Source organism: Nuphar pumila, chromosome 13 (assembly GCF_984573655.1).
Source record: "Nuphar pumila chromosome 13, dmNupPumi1.hap1.1, whole genome shotgun sequence".
NCBI classification, from domain to species: Eukaryota; Viridiplantae; Streptophyta; class Magnoliopsida; order Nymphaeales; family Nymphaeaceae; genus Nuphar; species Nuphar pumila.
The window spans coordinates 77,582,306-77,604,405 of NC_143261.1; the positions used below are offsets into that span (position 1 = coordinate 77,582,306).

The 22,100-nt window shown below is 38.6% G+C and overlaps 2 protein-coding genes across 2 annotated transcripts; one reads left to right on the forward strand and one right to left on the reverse strand.

Moving 5' to 3' along the window:
• The first annotated feature begins 4,147 nt into the window (after positions 1–4,147).
• On the forward strand, positions 4,148–9,275 carry LOC149818808 (microtubule-destabilizing protein 60-like). Its single transcript, XM_089986296.1, has 8 exons — positions 4,148–4,968; positions 5,087–5,132; positions 5,227–5,316; positions 5,485–5,604; positions 7,935–8,033; positions 8,182–8,241; positions 8,799–8,893; positions 9,164–9,275. The coding sequence occupies exons 1-8, from the start codon at positions 4,148–4,150 to the stop codon at positions 9,273–9,275; spliced, it is 1,443 nt and encodes a 480-aa protein (XP_089842422.1).
• Positions 9,276–12,746: 3,471 nt separating this feature from the next.
• On the reverse strand, positions 12,747–19,641 carry LOC149818809 (putative pectinesterase 66). The gene is made up of 5 exons (XM_089986297.1): positions 19,415–19,641; positions 18,453–18,657; positions 16,294–16,497; positions 15,260–15,498; positions 12,747–12,900 (listed from the first exon to the last, which is right to left on the reverse strand). Exons 1-5 carry the CDS (start codon positions 19,639–19,641, stop codon positions 12,747–12,749), a joined length of 1,029 nt encoding a protein of 342 aa, XP_089842423.1.
• Positions 19,642–22,100: the final 2,459 nt, after the last annotated feature.

Below are 22,100 nucleotides of genomic sequence, written 5' to 3' on the forward strand. Positions count from 1 at the left end.
AATGAAGATGATGATGCTCCAAATCTTGACGATGATTAGATTCATGTGTTGAATTTGTTGCACGTACTTGTTGTTTCAAACAAACTCTTTGTATATGTTCACTTGTAACTAATTAGTACTTGACGAGGATTATAGTGGATTGTTAAATTTGTTTCACTTATAGCTTGTGCTAAATTTGTTTCACCTGGTTTGCATATGTCTTTTTTATGTGCATTTTGTTTTTTATACACAGGTTATATAAATTGTATAACGAGAATTTTTTCTTGATATTTATATTTCAAATAAATTTTTTTATTTTTTTTAAATTTTATGATGGATTAGCGACGAATATTTTTTGTTGCTAATATTCGTCGCAAATGTAGCGACAGATTATGGACAAATATTAATCTGTCTCAAAAACTGAATCAACCGATATTTTGCGATGGAATGTAATCCGTCGTTAATTGGGCGAAAAAATTTAGTGTCAGAAACGTATTCATCATAAAATTTTAGCGACGACTTAGCGACGGATATGTATTTATCGCAAAACTAAATCAGTCCTTATTTAGTGATGGATTAACGATGAATCATGACATTCGCTAATCTACTGCAAATTAGCGACGGAAGTAGCGATAGATCAATTCTGTTGCTAATTAGCAACCAGAAAATTGCGATGGACGTTATCCATCTTTAAGTCGTCGCCAATCCGTCGCTAAATAGATTAACGACAGATTTGTGACGGATTATCGACGGATACCGTTCGTCGCTAATCTGCATATTTTTTGTAGTGTTAGCATGTGTGTGGTGGAATCTATTGCAGACAAAACGTGCGAACCACATACTTAGACGGATCCAAGATTGGAGCAACATGAAACGGTTGATGCAAACCCGGTTCATTCCTACAACTTCTATCCAAACCTAAGTAGGTGAAACTAAATTTAATCCAAATGGATCCATATGTACTGGGGTCTTCTACTCCACTCTTGGACGTGATCAACTTCAGTTCCTACTTGACAAATTGGGGATTATGGTTCTGCATGCCAACTTGAGGGGGGAGTGTTAGACCTTATCCTTAAGGTGATAAGGATGAGAAATTTTTGGATATTTACCACATGCAATTATCATGATTGCTTTTCATTTACCATTGTAATTTGTATTGTACGTTTTTTCTGTTATTATCTATTTCCTTTTATTCTGTTGTAAATCCCTTCCATCAACGGATCACTCACTTGTCTTGGGATCCAAGATTCATACGTATTTTGTATTTTAAATAATAGTAGTGAAATGAAAAAGGCATCAACGTTTTTACCATATTTTCTCCTTTGTAAGTAAAAAACAGGGCTCACATTCAGAACATTGTTGAAAAACTTTAGTCCACTGCAAGAAGTCACTTAAAAAGGCAAACGGATTGAAATCTTTGAAGCATGTATCTGATTTCTCTAGAACAGTGCAAACATCTAATCTGCTTCAAGAAACCAGAGAGACGTGAGCATCCTGAATTTCATAGTCTTGTTTAGAGAATGAAATGCAAAATACAAGAAAACTAAGCAACCATTGGGACATCTGAGCTTTTGGAAACATAAAATGATCACATAGAATGCATTGAAACAGAGACAAGCACTCTCCATGATAGAGTTCTTGGCTAACCAGATACAAAATGGGTAAAATTGTCCTATTATCATACGTGATCATTTGCATAAAGGATCTAAACAGTTTTCTTCCAACTCGAGTGTGCAAAATGAGTTCACAAGAGAGAAAGAAAAGGGTGTTGTGCTGATATGATTGAAGACAAAATCCACCTTTATAAACATGATGTTCTCCAAAAGTTTGAGAAGTTTAAAAGGGAGGAAGTTGGTTTTCCTCAAAAATCTTAGATATCCACAACAAAGTATTATTGAATGAGGCTTGGTAAATGTGTCAATCACTTATTTTTTCTTTTTCTTTTTTATCTAGACCGAGGGAAACTCATCTCCCCTCTTCAAAATCACCGACTGCACATTGGCAAACTTATGATTGATCCCTTGAGGCCTTCCCTGCTCATGAGGGAATGCACTTAACTTCGACCTTGCTGAAAGGAATGCCCCCTGTGGGTTTCGAACTTGCAACGTCCCGTCAGCTTGGTGGCGTTCACAAGTTACTTTCTGCCAAGGGAAACAACCTCCCATCCCCCCATCACTGACTGCACATTATGCAAGCTTCTGGTTGGTAAAATGCTTGAGGCTTTCCTTGCCCAACAGGAAGTACACCCAGCTTCTACCTCGAGAAAAGTGATGTGGGGTTTCAAACTTGTGACTAGGTGTCGGGTATACCTGACCCGACCCGATGTCCCGTACCAAATATACCCGATCCAACCCAATTTTAGTGAACCTATGAGTTTGGGTCCGATCCAAATACAGACACGTGATGAAAACCAGTTGGGTCTTGGATATTGAAAATGAAGACCCAAACCTGTTTGGACCCAAACCTTTTTTTGTATACCTGACCCAAATGGTTCCCCATATTGTAAACCTGAACCGACTTGAACCTGACTTGATTATGTACCCAAACCCGTTTTGTAATTTGTAAATATTAAATGTTTTATAATCAATTAAATATTTAAAAATATTGATAAACTTAAAATTAATATGCATTACCTTTAGCGATTAGAACTTCTATTCATTTCTTTTAGATACCTTATTGCCCTTCTAGAAATTGTTGGGTTAAAGTGAATCTCAAAACTCAAGAACTCATTGAATTTGATACATTTTGAATATTATATATCATTAATGTATTTTTATTCCAACTTAAAATGATTGGTTAGTATGAAAATATTTTTTATATTTAAAATTTGACATTATTTAGAATAATTAACAAACTTCTCGTTTGTTAAAATATAAACTTATAGTTGGTTCCATTAATTTTACATATTCTTTAATTATGTCTAGAATACCAATCGTATCAAGACCCGATCTAAAACCCTAAACCCATTAAGACCCAAACCGATCAAACTCGAACCCATTAACCCATATGGGTCTACTTTTTTTAGTCATACCCAGACCCTAACTTGATCCAAATAAAAAATAGGTCTATTGAAGGCCCAAACTCATTAATCCATATGGGCTAATATAAATTTTTCATACATTAGGTGCTATACGTAAATAGCTGTAAAACATATATATGATGATAGCCAATAAAAAATATGACAAAAATATCTTCCTCCAAGCCCTCAAGAAAGCACTACAAGCATGAGGCCAAAGCTCTACATTTGTAATTTGAAACTTTTTTTGGTTTTTAGAGAATATTGGAAAAGATACTAAACGTACTTTTATCGTGTCTTTTATAAAAATGTGATATTTTCAAAATAAGCTATTTGGAAAATATTACCTTTAAATGGTTTCTTGAAAACATTTGTAAGGTTTTCATTGTCTTTCTCATGCCTTTATGGCAAGATAATTAGAAAATGTAAATAAAAGGAAAAAAATGAAAAACTAGTCTTTTCAGAGGTGTTGACAATAAGAACGCAAATATCATGATATTTTTCAAATATCACGATCTTTTGTCCATTTAAACAGTCGACAATAAACGTACAAAATATCGTGATATTCATAAATATCGCGATATTGGTCTTTCTTTAAAAAAAAAAATAGCAATATCTGTCACTATGATCATAGGTAATCAAGTCCCCAATCCCTCAGGGCGTTCACGGGCTTGAATTTTAGTACCCATTGTACCCCTTAAACTAAAAAATCATCCTCAAACCTCTTGAGAAAACTACCGAGGTAATACACAAAAGGTAAGGGTATTTTCGGTCATTCAGGCCAAGGAAGACGCCCCTCCGAAGCTGTTTTTGTAATTTTTCGAAGAATTAAGGGCTTGAAATGATCGAACAATGAAAAAACAAAAAATTGATAAACATAATTAAATAATAAATAGGACGCCCAACGGCTCGAAAATTTTCAAAAGCGACGCCCATCGGCAGAAACCCAAAACTAGCCGTTGGCGGAGCGTTCCGAACTAGCCTTCTTCTTTTTCCTCCATCTCCCCACAAAGAACTGCGCAGTCTCTCTCCCCAGAAGGAAACCCATCGTTTCTGCCCACCGGAAAATCTCGTTCCGTCAAATACCCACCTCTTTCCCGCATCTCTTCGACCGTTTTCCGGCGATTTTAGGCTGAAAAATCTGCCGGCAAGATGATGACCCCATCGAAGGGAAAGCCCATTTCCAGCCCCTCGGTTGAGCGAACAAGAAGGGTTTCGGAGAACTCAAACCCCAATCTCTCTCCGGCCTACCATCTGAACAAATCCGGGAGATCCCCCTCTGTTCCGGCGAAGACGAAGCCATCGTCTTCCTTCGCCAATGCCGTCTCTGCTGCGTCAAAAAGAATCGCCGAAAGAAAGTTCGTGGTTGCCAAGAAGAACGCAAAGGTTACAGCAGAGAATGTATCGTGCAAATGCGGAGAAAAGAACGCGGCTAATTCGAAGAAGTGTCTGTGTATCGCCTACGAGAGCCTCCGAGCATCTCAGGAAGAGTTCTTTCGAAACCGGAAGGCCCAAGAAGAGGAGGACGCTCCAGATACCACAGAGAAGCCAAACAATCAGATCGTTCAAGAAGAAAAAGAAGAGCAGTGTTCCCAGAATCCATCGGAAACCAACGACGATTTAGATCCTAGCCACGCTATTAGCCCGAGGAAGCTGAGAAGTAAGGTTCTTGAAGAGGCAGTGAACAGCCTACCGGACCAGGGATCGGGGAGAGTCAAGCATCTGGTGAAGGCTTTTGAGAGCCTTCTTTCCTTCCCGAAGCACGACGACGACGTTGGCCAAGAAGGCGCGAAACCGGGCAAAGTGATGAAATGGGCATTGCCCGGATTGCAATCTCCGGTTGCAGAGATTTCCTCGTCGTCTAAGCCACATTCCCTTTCTTCATCACGTGACTTCCATGGTTTTAACACATGGAATACAGAGATGGATTCCATGGTTTTCACCTCCATCGACAGAAGCAGCAGCGACGGAAGGTGGGAATGGAAACCTTAATTTTTTTTGAGTAATTTCTTTTTGTGAAAAAAATTATGCTCATTTGTCTGTGCTTTCCCCATCTTCTGATTTCATTGCTTTTGTTTCTTAAATGTGTAGCTTGGGAAGTAGAGTCTCTGGTGGGGGCAGGAGGAGTAGAAGAAGCGTAAGCGTGGTTCTTCTCTGGTTGGTTCTTGATATGTACAGTGGTTTATTTGTTGATTAAGGCTATTTTGTCTTTTTTTTTTCCTATTCTACAGAGCACAGATTCTTCAGGGAGAATGGGGGGAAGAAATTGGGATAAGCAACTAAAAGTGACCAGTCAGAAACCCTTTAAACTGAGAACAGAGGTATGAAAGATTGTGAATTGTAGAACGCACACACAATCGAACACTTGGATCACTTTTATGAAACTAAATTGAAAAACAGATTTGATTTAGTTTTTCTTTTCTTTAGTTGAGAAAGAAAGGAGTGTTAACTTAGTTTCTTTTCATAAAATGCAATAAAACCCTTTTCAGCAAAGGGGCAAACGTAAAGAAGATGAGTTTTTGAAGAGAGTACAGGAGATGTTGACAGAGGAGGAACGGCAACGGATACCTATCGCTCAAGGTCTTCCATGGACAACAGATGAACCTGAGGTATACCATTAGCTTTTGTAGTCCTGTTCTTGCATATTGAATCGATTGCTGATTCACATGTTCCACAATGTAGCCCTACTCTATCAGTATTGGATATATTCTGTTGGTTAAATCCTGTACAAAATCATTGTTGCACCAGTAACCAAGTAGGCATAGGATCAATTCCTAAAGAATTTAACCACTGAGCACTAATTCAACCAGCATGCGGTTCTAGTAAAGGGTTGAACTAGGAAATAATCGGATTCTCGACCTAGTTTAAAGTTTTGACAAGCATTTTGAGAGTATGACTAGGTAATCCTATCCATTCCCCATTTACCTGAATCATACTACATTTCTAGTTATGTTACAGTGATCTTTTGTTTTCTAGAATCCATTATTGGCTAAACTCATTTCTTTGCCAATTCGATGCTTCTGGGCTGCATAAGATGGCCTATTACTTTGATTATGGCTCAAACGTTCAACTGAATCAGCACGCATCACAAACACCTCAAAAGTTCAATTGAATCAGCACTACATCCTAAATGTTACCTGAATCATGCTACATTTCTAGTTATGCACAATCTTTTCTTTTCTTGAGTCCATTATTGGCTTTCATAACTTCTTAGCCAATTAGATGTCTCTGGGCTGCATTAGATGGCCTATTACTTTGATTATGGTTCAACCGTTCAACTGAATCAACACGCCTGCATCAGCAATACGTCCTAAATGTTAGATCTCTGGTCTGTTTCTTGTTTACCCAATTAATTTCCATTAATCCTTTTGCTAAGTGTATGTGTCATTAATCTCTAAACATCTTCTGGAGGGGCTTTGGATCTATTGCTGCTGGTTCCAGTTAGTAGTGATTCTGTTAGGCCTCAGATTCAGTTCGAGTCTAGGGTGATATATCTAGTTGACCTTAATACACAAGCTGGACATGAATTGGTTGACTCAACCAAGTGGTATACGGTCTTTTCAAAGTAATACTTGTCTAATTCTAGCCTTCTTCTAGCAGACTCCTTTATTATGATCCTGAAGTTCTTAGATCCCATGGGAGTTCTGCACTGAGGACAATTTTGATCTCCTATGCTGACACATCTTCAAATTTAACTTGTATAATTTTTCAGTAATTCCTCATCTTAGACTTGGCCTCGTAACCCAAGTTTGATAATTTTGGTAAATGCAAGTCTCAACTCTTTCAGTGTTGGTGTCTCTGAGTAAGTAAGCTCAGTGTGGGTCAGTCCAGGTCAAAAGACCAAATCAGAATCTTCAGTTTTCCCCATTTTCTTTCTCATCAACTTCTGACATGGTTTTTCAGAACCAATAAAAGAGAATAAGAACAATTAGCTTTCTTAGAAAGGAAAATTATATGTTATATAACTGGGTTTGTTTTGTCGTTGGCTACATCAAATGTTGATGCATATGTAACGCCACCATTGCCAGTGAATGCAGCAAATCTGATTCAATTGATGTTTAATTTCGCATAATCCCATGGTGATGGATGTTCCGGTTAGTGCATCCAACTGTAATTGGGACATGTGATGCATGATATACTAGGAAAAGTTTTCCTCATCCAATTGTGATTGTCTGTTTATTTTCATAAACATTGTTGTTGCTAGAAGTACTCGGATATCCATTTGTAAAACATAATGGTTATGCTCATCCTGCTTTCACCTTGTGGCAGTTTGGCATAAGTAAGCAAGCATCGTTGCTTTAGCTAGTGCATACAATGGTCGTTGCTTTAGCTCTATTAGGAAAAACCACGAGCAAGAGACAATCAAAAGGAAACAAAGAACAAGAACGATCAAACAAAACACAAGAAGAACACAGATTTACGTGGAAAAACCTCTCCTCAAATCCGAGAGAGAGTAAAAAACCACGGCCGCCCAAAGAGAAATATTATTACTCTTAACAGACAGTTACAAGCACGGGAAAGAAAAGCGAGAATATAAACAAGGCAAGGGCGACAACCCTAACCCTAACCAAATCGGGTCGGATCCACTGAAAACCGGGTCCCAAACATAAGCCCCAGAAAAATTTCTTCTGGGGGGGGGGGGCGCTGCCCCCCTATAACCCCCCGCCAGGGGCGGCCCCCGGACCCGCGCCGGGGGGAGCCCCGGACCCCCCCTTCCTGCAGGGGCAAAAACAGTGAATCAGGCTCCACAACTCATCATACTCAACGTACTATCTTAGATTTTCCAGTAATTTGTTCACTTATTTAATGAAAAAATAGTTATTCTTCACAATCAAATGCAAAGAGAAGTGAATCATTTTGTTTCTGGTACCAAGCCATTGTATGTCTGCATGGGCGGCTAGTTCTATAATTCCTTTTGGTTTTATTTCTTTGGATGCAGTGCCTGGTGAAGCCTGAAGTGAAAGAGAGCACCAGGCCATTAGATATAAAGCTCCACAGTGACGTACGGGCTGTTGAACGTGCAGAGTTTGACCAATCTGTATGATGGTCTCTCAACTACAGTTCTTTATATAGTTGAAAATCAATTTTATTACAAGGGCAAAGGATAATTTTCTAATATTGGTGCTTCTGTGTCCTTTACTAGAACTTTAAGTTTGTGCTAATAAAACATCTTCTGATCCTTGCAGGTAGCAGAGAAGTTGTCTCTCATTGAGCAACATAGACTGGAGCGAGAGAGACAGCAGAAGGTAGTTGAACTTCCACAAGATTTTCATGGCCAACAGTCCAAAACCTTACACGATTAAACTGAATCCTGATTCTCATTTAAGTGTGCTGCTTACGCCAAGTTGCATGTGTTAGTCCATTTCCCAGTCTAGTTTTAGTTTCACATGATCATGGATTAAACCAAATGCATTGCAAGATCGAGTTGTTACAAGATCTAGGAACTACATGGAGCCAACTAAAGCAAATTTGAATGACTCAACACAAATCAAGTCGTAGAAAAATGGTATTGCCTGGTTGTAGTGGCGCCAAAGTAATGGTATGAAATTCTTGATCCAGCTTATGGCCTACTTGACCCAGAGTGTGTGTTTGAGTAAGTTCCGACTGATAGAGTTGAGCCAACTTCTGTTTTAGTTGGGTTGGTTTCTCAGTAGTTACATTCCCAATCAGCCCCAACAGAAGTTATAAGGTGCTGTGTATTCAATTCAAGCGTATAGAATCCAACAGTAACTCTAACCTAACTTTCAATTTCAGAGCCATTGCTTGATTCCATTATTTACTTGAACATTTATGTTTGTTGCAGCTTGCAGAGGAAGAAGAAATAAAACGGCTAAGGAAAGAGATTATACCACGAGCACAGCCCATGCCATACTTTGATAGACCTTTCATCCCCCAAAGGTATGCTTTAAAACAACAAAGAATCACCTTGTTCTCATGGTTGTGCTACTGTGTCCGTACACAATAGTAATGTGATGACTTTGTTACATTAATACACTCAGTTTTCCAAAACAAGACAATATGATTGAAAGTGCAAACAGGGGGGGTGGCAGTAGATTGTTGGTCACTGGAGCTATATTAAGTTACACTGTTTATTTTGGCTATGTATTCATTTCTCATGCATGCTTATGAGTGTAAGTATAACCCCACAAGTATGTGAATATTTTGCAGGTCATTGAAGCACCCAACAGTCCCAAGGGAACCAAAATTCCATATTCCACAACACAAAAAGATCAAATGCATGTCATGGAATGACATCAATTTCTACCAAAACGCAATGTAAAGGAGGAGGATCTTTTCCATTCTTTGTTAGGATTTTATTTTTTGGGGAAATTATTTCATTACATTTTTTGAATTATAGCCCTCTGCGAATTCTAGTTAAAGTCAAATGCCATTGACAAACTTCATGTAAACTGTGATGAGGTGGTCTATGTTTACAAAATTTTCTGATATTTTTTTTTCGTCAATGTTTGTTCGTTGTGTGTGATATTCAAGGATTATTCAAGGATTTGAAGTTGGGGGGAGTCCATGTATCTGTTTGTATATAAATTGTTTTCTACTACTTTGTTATTATGGAAGATGGTGAATGGTGAATTTCAATTATTTAGGCTGGTTTATTGTTTGATTATGGCTATATGTCAGTAGTGTCAAATGCTTGTGTAGCTCTTGCAAAGCTGTGGATCTGGTTCTGCTGCCATGCAGCTTGAGCAAGGTAGGATCCAAGGCCCAGATTTTACATTCAGATCCATGCAAAGCAAAAAACCTTTCATTTTGTGAAACAGAAAGAATCAAAGAAAAATGTAATACCCCATATATTTTGGATTTTGATCAATCCAAAAATAAATCAACCTGATTCAGATTAATTCATATCTAATTCGGACTCGGATTAAAATCCAACCTGTTTCTTTACATGTAAAGAGTTTAGTTTTTTACTGCATGTGGTACATACATTTTGGATCCAAATTCAACCCTCACATATCAGATCTGATTCTGATTCTGATTCTGATTCGGACTCGGATTCAAATCTACAATGAAAATTTTTCATTCCAATTTGGATCATACAAAATCTGGCCTTACCATCTGCTTACAGCTAGGGGTAACGGCTTGGGTTTACCCGAAACTGACCCAGACCAAACCCTATAAGGTCCGGGTATGGTGACAAATAAGAAGACCCGATTAAGACCTGGGTCCGGACCACCTGCAACTCTTCAATGTAAAAATGTTAAAAAATATTATTTTACTGGATTTCATGTAGTTCTTATCGGGTCTGGGTATGTGGTTTCTCTTATAGTAGATCTGGGTCCAGACCCAATACAATACCCAAAATCTGGTCGGTTTCTCTTATAGTAGATCTGGGTCCAGACCCAATACAATACCAAAAATCTGGTCCAAGTCTGGTTCCACCTGGGTTAGAACCAAACCTGATCCGTTGACACCCGTACTCTCAATTGGGCTGCAGTCCAACCGGTCTGCAGCCTTACATGGCTTGGTAAACTATGACTTTGGGTCCTTGTCTCTCTTGGAAAACACAAATACTAACCAACCAAGAGAAAATTTCCCAAGTAGTCTAAGTCCAACAAAAAAGGGCATAGTTTAGTTGGCGTATTGGGAAAGTTGGATCTTAAGCACTAAGGGCACATTTGGAAGCGAGAAAATGGCAGAAAAAATGCATGTAGAAAATAAAAAATGACTTTTCCAACCATTCTAAAAGAGAAAAATTTAAAAAGATTTTTTTTTCTAAAAAATATGATTTTTATAGAAAAAATTCCTCTACAATTATTTTTTATTAGGAGTAACTCACCCGGGCACAAATCAGGTCATGTTGAACTTGAGCGTTTTTGCTCATGCGGACATCGTGGCCGTCTGTTTGCATTTTGGATGAATGCCACATGGTTTTGTTGACTTTTGAGCTTTTTAAAATGCAAATTGGATGGCCACGATGTTAGCATGGGCAAAAATGTTCATGTTCAGCATGACCTGATCCACTTCCCACTCACCCACAACACATCTCATCCCATGGGCTGCCATAAGAACAACTTCCTCTATCTTCATCTTCCTCCTACCTACCACCATTTTCAGGCCTCTCCCTCTCCCTCTTTCTCTCTCTCACACACGTACACTTTCTATTCCGCTTTTCTCATATTACACAAAAAGTGAAAATTTATAAAAGTTGTCATATAAATTCCTGTGAAAATTTTTCTTGGGCACGTTTGGAAGTGAGAAAAGTGAAAGTAGGAAAGAAAAAATTATAACTTATTCAACCATTCCAGATAAGAAAAGAATTTTAAAAGAAATTTTTCTATCTCATCTAAAATTATTTGTGCATTAAAGCAACCATTCACCCACAACACATCTCATTTCATGAGCTGTCACAACAACACATTTCTTCTTCTATATATTGGATGGCAGTGGACCCGAGGGAAACACCCCGTCTCATCCTATTTGGACTGGGGATGGAGGACATGAAACAGGGATGACAGCATGGATAGAAGTTAAAATCAAAACTCGTGTGGGGATGGACTTATGCTCTCCCCCACCCCGCCCCTGTCTCAATCTCCGCCTTGCCCGACCCGACCCCGCCCCGTCCCGTCCCGTCCCCGATCCTTCTTTAGAGATGGCAATGAACAAAGGAAAAACGGGGTCCCGCCCCACCCCACCCCGTTTGGACTGAGGATGGAGGACATGAAATGAGGATGGCGGAGATGGAGGGCAGGATTTTGAGACTTGTCCCCCAACCCCGCTCCCGCCCCCGTCCACTGCCATCCCTACCAATAAACAAAAACTTTTGCTGATCATATGCAGTGAAAGAGACCAGGTCCAAGCTCTCAAAAGACACGCAAATCTAAACGCGATTGAACTCAAATCATTCATGTTTTTTTTGGTTCTGTCTTCTGTTGCAGCAAGTATATCTCGTTACCTACTGTAGCACTATTATGCTAAATTCTTTCTATATATTAATGGATTATATTTCTTTCAAAAAATAATATATATATGGAGAGAGAGCATTGATTTTCGTTACATGCTATTAGGTCCATTCAAAAAAGTCACTTGCAGGCAATTTTTTTACTTGATCTGAAACTACTGATGTTTTTATCATATCTTAATTATTAGAAAACATGCATTAAATTATGTATTTTTAGTATTTTAAATGTGTTTAGAAAGCAAAAAACACAACAGCTCATATATGATTAAATATTCAATTTTTTTTATTATAGTCCAAGGGTACCCCCCACCTCAATCATCGATTGCACATTGCCTGACCTCTGGGTCAGTAAAACCCTTGAGGTCACCCCTGCCCACCTTGGGAGTATACCCAGCTTCGACCTTGCAGCAAGGATGCCACCTGTAGGTTTTGAACTTGTGATGTCCCATCAACTTGGTGACATTGACAAGTCGGTCCTACCAGATGAGCTGAGCCCATGTGGGCAAATATTCAATTTTTTTTTACTAAAACAATTTAACCCAATGTTTTTAGTAAATAACTATAGGCATGCTTACATGTTTAGATTAAGCAAGAAATACCTGCAAGGTTGCAACTATGATTTTTTGTGTGGATCAAATGGACCTAAGCTAATGTGGACAATGCAGAAACTTGGTTCAATCACCATCTGGATCTAATCATGCCAACATTCATGTTGTCACACAATAAATTATATTTTTCATGGTATTAACAACGTGAATGCATTTTCCAGTTTCTCAGTGAACATAAACTTGGTTGGTGAAATTTTAATGCCTATGTTAGGCACATGAAAGTCTAGGGTTGTTTCTCAAACCAGCCATCACTGTTGATGTATTCCAAATACGTGAACTGCTTTGCCTCTGCCTGTTGGATGTGTCTCTCCCATGGTACACGCTGGGACGTATTTGAGCCATCACCAAAGCAGTTGTACTCTGCATAGAATATGTCACTGCCAAAAGCCGAACAAGCTAATAGAATATGAGAAGTTGAATTATGCATAAAAATTGTAACCAAATCACACAAAACTTGAAACAAAAAAGAAAAAAAATAAAGCAATATATATTTTGACAATTTCTTTTTTTTTGGCTTGGCCAAGAGAAAAAAAAAACCCTTTTTATTGAATTCACATCGGCAGGCCTCTGGTTAGTAAAACTCTTGAGTTCCCTCTGCCCATTAGGGAGTGTGCCCAGCTTCTACGCTATGACAATGGACACCCCCATGGGTTTCGAACTTGTGATGTCTTGTCAACTTGGTGACATTCACAAGTTGGCTCTACTAGATGAGTGGAGTTAGCTCAAGCTCGGCTTGAACTCGGCTCGAACTCGGCTCGAACTCGGCTCGTGTGCATCCCTAGGTGGAGCTCTTATAGGTTATTTTGTTTTCTTGGAAAATCCATGGTACCCCATCTTTCCATGATTGATTTCCCTAGGGATCATATTTGGTGGCATGTCCACCCAGGGTTTACCATTTGGGGTGGGGGTTGTTTGGGGGTATTATTAAGCAACCCCTGCCCCTAGGCAGTTTCTTCTCATCCTTAAAAAAAAAACAGAAAAAAAAGAAAACAGAACAGAAGGGGGAAAATGGATCGGATATGGGATGTATGAAGTTTTACCAAAATCTGAATATAACTCATGTGCAATAGATTCTAATGAGTCTGGATCCAAATGATATCTAATGAAGTAGGTTTGAAAATATGGGGACACTTGTTCTGGTAAGAAAAGAACGGAAACGAGTAAACTTCATGTAAAAAAGTACAAACTGATCTGAATCTAATTCGGATCTTGATTTAAGGATCCGTTTTGGAAGTAGCGCCAGATTTGGATTGAAGGTCCAAGTAAATCTAATTCACTTTCATGATTAGTGCCGAGTCCTTGGCAGTAGCAAAACCGTTTGAACATTAGATTCAATTTGCATCTAACCTGTACCTAAAGGAAGGATCCACGGCCCTTGGAACCCAGGATTTGATATAATTTGAGAATGAAAAACAGGCAAGGATCTAGTTGGATCTTGCCAGGATGACAAGAGACTGCCAAAATGTTGGACTTGGTTCAGAATTAGTGCTTTGACCTGAAAAGAAAAATAAACTCAGTCCAACCTGACTTGTGTATAATCAATCATGAGTATAAATCAAGTAGTGTCCAACTTGACCAACCTGAAGTCTTGTTTTGGTTAAAAGGATCCCATTTTGGGTTCAAATCTGATAATATGTGGCAGGACCCAACAAGTCAGGATGGCATTTGGTATCCTTGTGGGTAAACAACCCCCCTAGTTGATACCCTTAGTGAGACGTTGTTTTGACCAAATATGACTACAGTCTACATAGATGAGCATAGTGCCCTTAGATCATAGTTTATATATATAAGATTTGAAATTTTGGCATATTATAAGCAGTTGATTTTTTAACCCTTGCAAAATCTGACATATAGACAGAAAAAACATGATACCAAGGTCAGTTTCTACAAAACTTAGTATATAGATCACATTGAGGGTCAGACGTGTAAAAAAACTGAAAAAAATAAAAAATATTATATTTTTTTCAGGTAGAAAACGTTACCCTCAACTAGGGATCGCAGTGGACCCAAGAAAAATGGGCCCCCACCCCGCCTCACCCCATTTGAACCAGGGATGGAGGACATGAAACGGGAATGGAGGTTAAAATCAAAACCCATGCAGGGATGGACTTATGCTTTTCCCTGCCCCGCCCCGTCTCCAATCCCTGCCTCGCCCCCAATCCTTCTTTAAGGATGACAGTGGACTGAAGGGAAACGGGGCTCCGCCCCACCCTGTTTGGACCAGGGTTGAAGGGCATGAAACGAGGATGAAGGCGAGAATGGAGGTTAAAATCAAGACCCATGCGGGGATGGAAGGCAGAATTTTGAAACGAGGCAGGGGTAGAGACCTTGTCCCCCGCCCCGATCCACTGCCATTCCTACCCCCAACAAGCCACTTCAAGGTTTCATCCTTAAATAGGCAAAGGGTATACAGTATCTCTGATAGGTAGGAAGGATTTCTCATGGAGTTTTTTACATGGGGGCACACCCACACAGGCCCATGGTCAACATGACACCTCTTAGCGCATAACCAGGAAGTCCCAACCATTATCTCTGTCAGTAGACAAAATAAATAAATAAATCAAGGAGTCTATGCGCTGTCAATGCACGTCTCCTTGTGGTGGGACGTTGCATGTTCAAAACCCAGTGGTACATTGAATAATAACCTGTGGGCTGGCCTTTCACAAAAAAAACAAAACAAAAAAAGGGCAAACGATATACAGTATATGTGATACTGAAGATTGTTGAAGTAATTACCTTGTTGGTTTTGACCAAGGGTCCCATCCTTTGGGCACAACAATATTGCTCAGACTGCTTCTGGCAATTATTACCCTTGAGCGGCTGCCCCATGCTCTCCCAAGGAATGCTTGACCCACCCCTTTTATCACACATTCTTCAAATACAAAGGCTGTTACATCTGGTTTGAATCTTCCATTAGCAGTTATACTACCAATTTTGTATGAATGTATTCCTGCCTGTACGTTTATATGACACCTCTGCAGAAAAATAGAACGAGCAGTAACTAAAAACACCAGCTTTGATGCATGATTTTTTATTTGAAATAAATCATGTCAATCGCTTATGGGGTTAATAACTCTACCACCAGCTTTGTCTTATCTCAGAAAAAAAAAAAACTCTACCACCAGCTTGTCATTAACAACATTACCCATTATCAACCTACTAAACTTGAGTATGTACTGCTTAATTTGATCGCATTAATACCTCATTATATAAATCAAATAAGAATTCTAGTTGGTGTTTTCTTCCTCAAGTTTCTCAAATTATATATATGGATTTATAGTGTTTATTATGCTTTAATATTCATTAGCCACCTCTTTGCCATTACTACAAAAAACTGAATTTCTACACTAAGGTTTGTTATTTTGACGATACATTGCCCTTGTCATGATGCTTGCTAAGTGTTCCTTCACATTGCCATGTTCTAACTTCTAAGGAAAGCTACCAACACATTTATAAATAACCATGGCCGCCCGTGGGATGAGGGCGGATCAGGTGCACTCACATTACACACTTTGAGTGTGCCACTGCACCTGACCTCTCTCCATCTCTGGGGTACAGCCTATCAGCTGTGAGGTCCAACAGAAGATCGAGGGCGGATCAGGTACTGCAGCACACTAAAGAAATCTGAATCCAACTACGATCCGAAACCGAATACATGTAAATGCTAGATTTTATCCGGACTCGGTTTTAGCTGAGTGCCCATTCAACTCTGAAACCAACTCCGGATCTGACCCTTTATCACATTCATAAGAAAACAGACAACAGATTACCCTGTAGATAGATTGGGCAAAGCCAAATATGAAATCAACTGCTCCTTCAATATAGCAGGAGTTGAAGAGATGCCTCCCTTGGAAATCAAGCAAAGTGTCCTGTATGCTGACGAATCCACACTCATGAAAGGATGACTTGTCTCCAACAATTGAGGCTGCGACTGCCTGACTTAACTCAGTTGGTGTAGCAGGAACGAATGAATTCTAGAAACACATAGAAAAGGTGATTTAGCTACAATTAAACACGCTACATGACTATTAGTATATACTCATAAATGAAGCAGAGGGATACATGTTGTACAAACAGGAGTATTAGCATATCACTTGGACTGTGCTGCTTCTCCTTTTGTTAGTCAAGTCATCGTACAATACTTTCAGAGGTTTCTCCCATGTTTTTCACAAAAATGACCATATATATATATATATATATATATATATATATATATATATATATATATGTATTCTACTTGCTTATTTTTATAAGAAAAAGCTCTTAATTCATCCGATTCCGATACGCGAGTTGGTCTTTATAAGGTTTTGAAAATCAATGAACTAAAATTTTCATAAATATTTACAGTCTTGTTGGAAAAAGATGATCCAATTAGTGCGCTTTCCTAGCGAATCAACCATACCAAACACTTCTGCAGGGTCAGATTTGAGGAAAACACCCTGAAAACCTTTGCTTGCTAGCCATAGCCACCTGTGTGTGTGTGAGAGAGAGGTGCATTTCTTTGGATCCCTGTGATCATTACGTTTTATTATGTCTATTCAAAATATTATAGTTGCTGCAAATAGTTTTTACTTCATCTGACATGTAGATGTGTTTATGATAGTTTTTTACTTGACTTTAGTAAAAGAACATATATTAAGTTATGCTTCATCTTTAGATTTTTTTTTTCTTTTGAAAGGTAAAAATCAATGGCATATAAGTTGATAATAAAATATTCAAATTTTTTTATATTAAATTATCAATGAAGATAGTGGATATCAATATGGTTTAGTAACATTATAGTTTGGATGCTTCTAGGTTAACCTCTAAGTGCTTCCACTTTTCACTTGACAAAGTACAACTTAATTACCCTTCATCCCCCCCCCCCTTTTGTGTGTGTAGGCGATCCACTAATTATTTTGCAACATCTATTTTATTTTATTTTATTTTATTTTCCAATATGTACTATAATATGAAAACATAAGCTGAATCACATCTGGAGTAAGTTTGGATTTGACTCTATTTTCCATATCCATATCCATAAACCATATATGATTGGGTTGCACATGAGAAACATAAATCATTTTTTCTCTCAATCACTATACTGTGAGTAGCATCACGTTGGAAATGCATTGGACATCAGCTTGTGATTGATCTGAATTTAAATGCTTTAAGCACCATCTTTGAATCTGAATCCAGCTCCAATTCATATCCAACGATTAAAAGCTGAACCTAGATACGAAATTTATATGATAATACAACGAAAAAGCTTGAAAGAGGTTCTCGATTAGTAATAACTATAAACCTGCCGATAAAAAAAGTATAAGTATAAACCTGCCGGATCTAATTTCAGTACAAGTATAAACCTGCCAACAGGAAATATTTTTCCAAATTGGATCCGAACCCCAAAAGAGTCAAAGACAACTCCGATTATGATCCCAATGCAGAATGTTCATGTGGATTTCATTTTAAGATTCATGTGACTTTTTCCCTCCCCTTATATATATATATTTGAAAGGCAAGCTGGGGTTAGGCAGACCCCTACCAGTTATACAACTATACCATTGGGTTTTGAACCTGCAAACGTCCCAACACAAGGTGTGACTTGCACTAGACAAGTGGAGCCCCCCGTTGGTTGCACCACCCCTTAATTATTGCCCAACCAGAAAGTGGACAGCTAATTTTTCCTCATCAGAGATATTTGTCACAGAGGGTTTCACCTTTTTGGGGCCTTTCTTCCTCCTTGCTTCGTTACCTACTGATCTGATGTAAATACTATAATTTCAAGACAAATCCTCTTGTATTTTCTGTATTTATAGTTAATAAATTCCTTTTTTTTTCTCAGAAAAATGAAAGAAAGAAAGGGTATATGGTCAGTCTGTGAACCCTAAACGCCCAAGGCATCTTTGAGGTGGTGACTTTTTTTTTTTTTTGAGAGAGAGAGTCTTACTTTGAAGGTAATCCATCTAGCGACGAAATTAGGGGCTAAGGCGGTGAAAGTGGCACTCTTAACGGTCTCGTTCTCTTCTGTAAAATATTCCACATCTTCCATATCATTTTTTGTACCATGGTCTCCCCAAACAATGGTGGTTCTCCCCATTCCTTCACCTTCCAGTGAAATGAAGGGCTTGTAGTAAGGTATAGCTACTTTTTCACTGAGATCAAATCAAGCATGAAATATCATCAGCAACATTGCTTCCATTAATCAATAACCACACTGTAGCAGAGATGTAAACGGCTAATGTTTCAGGTTGGATATCCAACCAAATCAAAATAAAGTTGGATTCTGGGGTTTGATTGATAATTGGATCTGCATGATCAGTATCAAGTTTTCCATCTGAATCCGAGCCTGAATCAGAAAAAATTCTGAGCCTAACTAGCCCAATCCAAGTACGTGTAAATATAGGAATTTTAAGCAAGTCAGATCCAGATTTGCTTTTGGCTGATACCCATTTGATTCCAAATCTGAATCCAGGTCCAATTATGCTAAGTCAGACTCGGTAATGCCGAGATCCGACCCGAGTGAAATCCAAGCCTACCACCAGGGAGCACTCAGTTTCGATCATGTGGCAGGGATGAAAAAATATGTTACATAGTGAGCTCTATATCAAACATGGTTAGCGTATGTCAAACAGCATTCATTGTTGTATCTTTTCATTTAGAGCATGAAAAAAAGTATGTTTTCTAGATGCATCTTTTCATGCTCTAAATATTTTTCTAAAAAGAATAAGATTTTTTGGTCGATATTTTGAAAACAACATATATAGTTTCATTTTTGGGTTTTTCGAGTTTTCTTTTCCCTGGAAAGGCATGCTTTTAAATGGAGTAATTTGCAAACTATGATATCAAACACATATAGACTTAAGGGCAATAAACATGAGAATTAAAAGGCCATGAATAGTGAAAACTTACGTGTATGTTCCAGCCTTAAGATGGATCCTGATCCATTCATTGTTGTCCTCCGGAACCGAATCGATCGCGGCTTGAACAGTCTTAAAATCACCATATCCAGCCCAATCAACAGTGATGGTCCTTGCAACCTGGGGTGCAACTCCTCTTGATAGGAAAGCAATTCCAAACATTCCATACCAGCACAAAACAGATGAAAGAAGCGTGAAATGCAGCTCCAACAGTTGCATGGTTCCAAACAAGAAGGAAAGAAGAAGAAAAAAAGTTTCAAGAATTTTCTCCTTAGACATTCAATCAAATAGTAGTTATATAAGTGAGGCAAGAAAAGTGATACCAAAAGAATTAAAAATGAAGAGGCTAAAACTAACAATGAAAGCACCTCCAAATGGGAAAGATGCCCCAATGGACAGAACAAAATTTGGTAATTAAGGACTCCATTTTAGGAGAGAGAAAAAAAAGTAAACCTCCTGATTGGAGATCTTATAAAAGCAAGGTGAAGTTAGTACTACTCGTACACAACATAAAATTCAAAGATATTTTCTTTTTTTTTCTTAATTTTGATTTAAAGATTTTGACGAAATTTGGAATTTATAATATCCTTTAAAGATTCTCTTTCTTCTCAAAAAAACAATATTTAACCTTTCTATTTTCTTCTTTTTCTTCTGCTAAACATGTATCCTAATTGATAAGTCTCAAATAAGATTCCTACAATGGCTCAGCTCATCTGGCTAGGGGCCTGCTAATGAAGTCCCAAGTTGAAGGGGGTTTCATGAGTTCAAAACTTAGGGCGTGTCCTTTGCCCAAAGGCTGAAGCTGGGTGTACTCCATGGCTGGGGTGCCCATGGTTGGGACTCAAGCGGGTCTGGACTTGGATCCAATTCTAAGGTGATGGTACTGGTTCCATACCTGAGTCTGATCGGACATGTCATAGAAAAAACCATCCCTGAATCTTGTAAGAATTAGATAACCTATACCTAATCTTATAAGGACTACATAATCCAAACCTGAACCATTCGTACCGAATTGAATAGCATATTTATGTTTTTAATACTGAGACATAGCAGATCTTATTCATAACTTGAGTCAGACCCTAGTCTGTTAGTGAAATTTCATAACCATACCTGGGATCTGTATACTATTTGGACCCATATGGGTCCCACCAGTTTCTTAATTGGACCTCGTTTATTATCGAACAAAGATCCTATTGGAACCAGTAGGGTTGGAAATCATATCATATCCAATTAGTTGACACTCCTACTCCCTGGTGGCAAATGGGTTCCACTCATCTCCAATGTCATCCCTAATCTTCATACACCTTGAGATTTCATTGATGCAAGTTGTTTTGATCAATGGGACACCTCCTCAGAGGTGATCTACACCATTCATTTAGTGAAGATCTACATTTAAACAGCAGAAAACCAACTCGTATGAAGGATTTTTTGGTGATTCAAAAATCAACGGTTGACAAGATACAAAATTTTATGATTTAAAAATCACATTTCTTTGTTGAAAAAACACGATCCAAGGTTCGATTCATATTAAATTGACCATGATGAATCCATCTATAAGGTCAGATTTGATCAAAACAACTTGCATCATAAGATTTGAGAGGAGTATATGACATAGGAGATGAGTGGAACCGAACTGCCCTTGGGAGCAAGGGGCGCCAAGATGACCTTTATAGGTATATGGTGAACATTGAAAAATCACCATCAGTGATGATTTTCAGTATCACCTGAACCCATCATGCTTTCACCTTAACTATCCAACAAAAATAAGGTCAGCCGTTTTGCTTGTAAAATTAGGCATAATATGGATATAAGTGATTTGGATCTAACAAGTTGTCTTCTACGTACACTAGTCAATATCCAATTTACATTTGATCCAAATAGTTATGCCTACACCTGAACCCCTTTAATGGCAGATTGAAGATGGATCAGGTCTGGCCAGACCTGATCTGAATCAGGTACAGTATTCTCTAACATTAATAGAATTGGAATGTGTGTTCTGATTAGATTTGGACTTGGATTTAGACTAATTTTTTGGATGGGTTCCTGTTTGGCACTGGATCAAATCTCATATGTTTGTGCTCTTCTACAGCTGACGTGAAAATTTAGAGACACTATGGAATAGCCTCGCTCTTCTCCTCTGTTTTTTGTAAGTGAACCAAAGGTCTTATTAATAGCGTGCCAGTTGAACGATCTACTGAAATAGCCTGATGGAGAATGGAACCCGTTGCGCAGCTTTGGAAAGGAGAGAATTTCCCAAGGGCCTGTTTGGAACCTCGGCGTTGGATGGGTGTTTATGCATTTGGTGTTCCCGAGGCAAAATCTTGGTCAAACGCCCATGGTGATCGCGTTTGGAATCTCGGCACTAGGATGGGCATTTATGCATTTGGGATGGGAAGTGAGGCCTTTTCTCCTTTGTATTTACACTAAAAGGATGAATTTGGCAGCAAAAGCAACTGCCACTTCCTCAAATGCATAAACTCCATAAACGCCCATCCCAGCTACCGATCCCAAACAGGCCCTAAAGTCACTCTCGGAAATTCTTATTGGATAAGACTGCGAGCCCCGGTACCAAATCCTGTCCATGATTCTCTGGATTCTACCGGTCTTTCGAAAATAAAAAACAAAGATTCTCTAGATTTTACCGGCAAAGATTCTCTAAATATCAAGAAGGAGAAAGG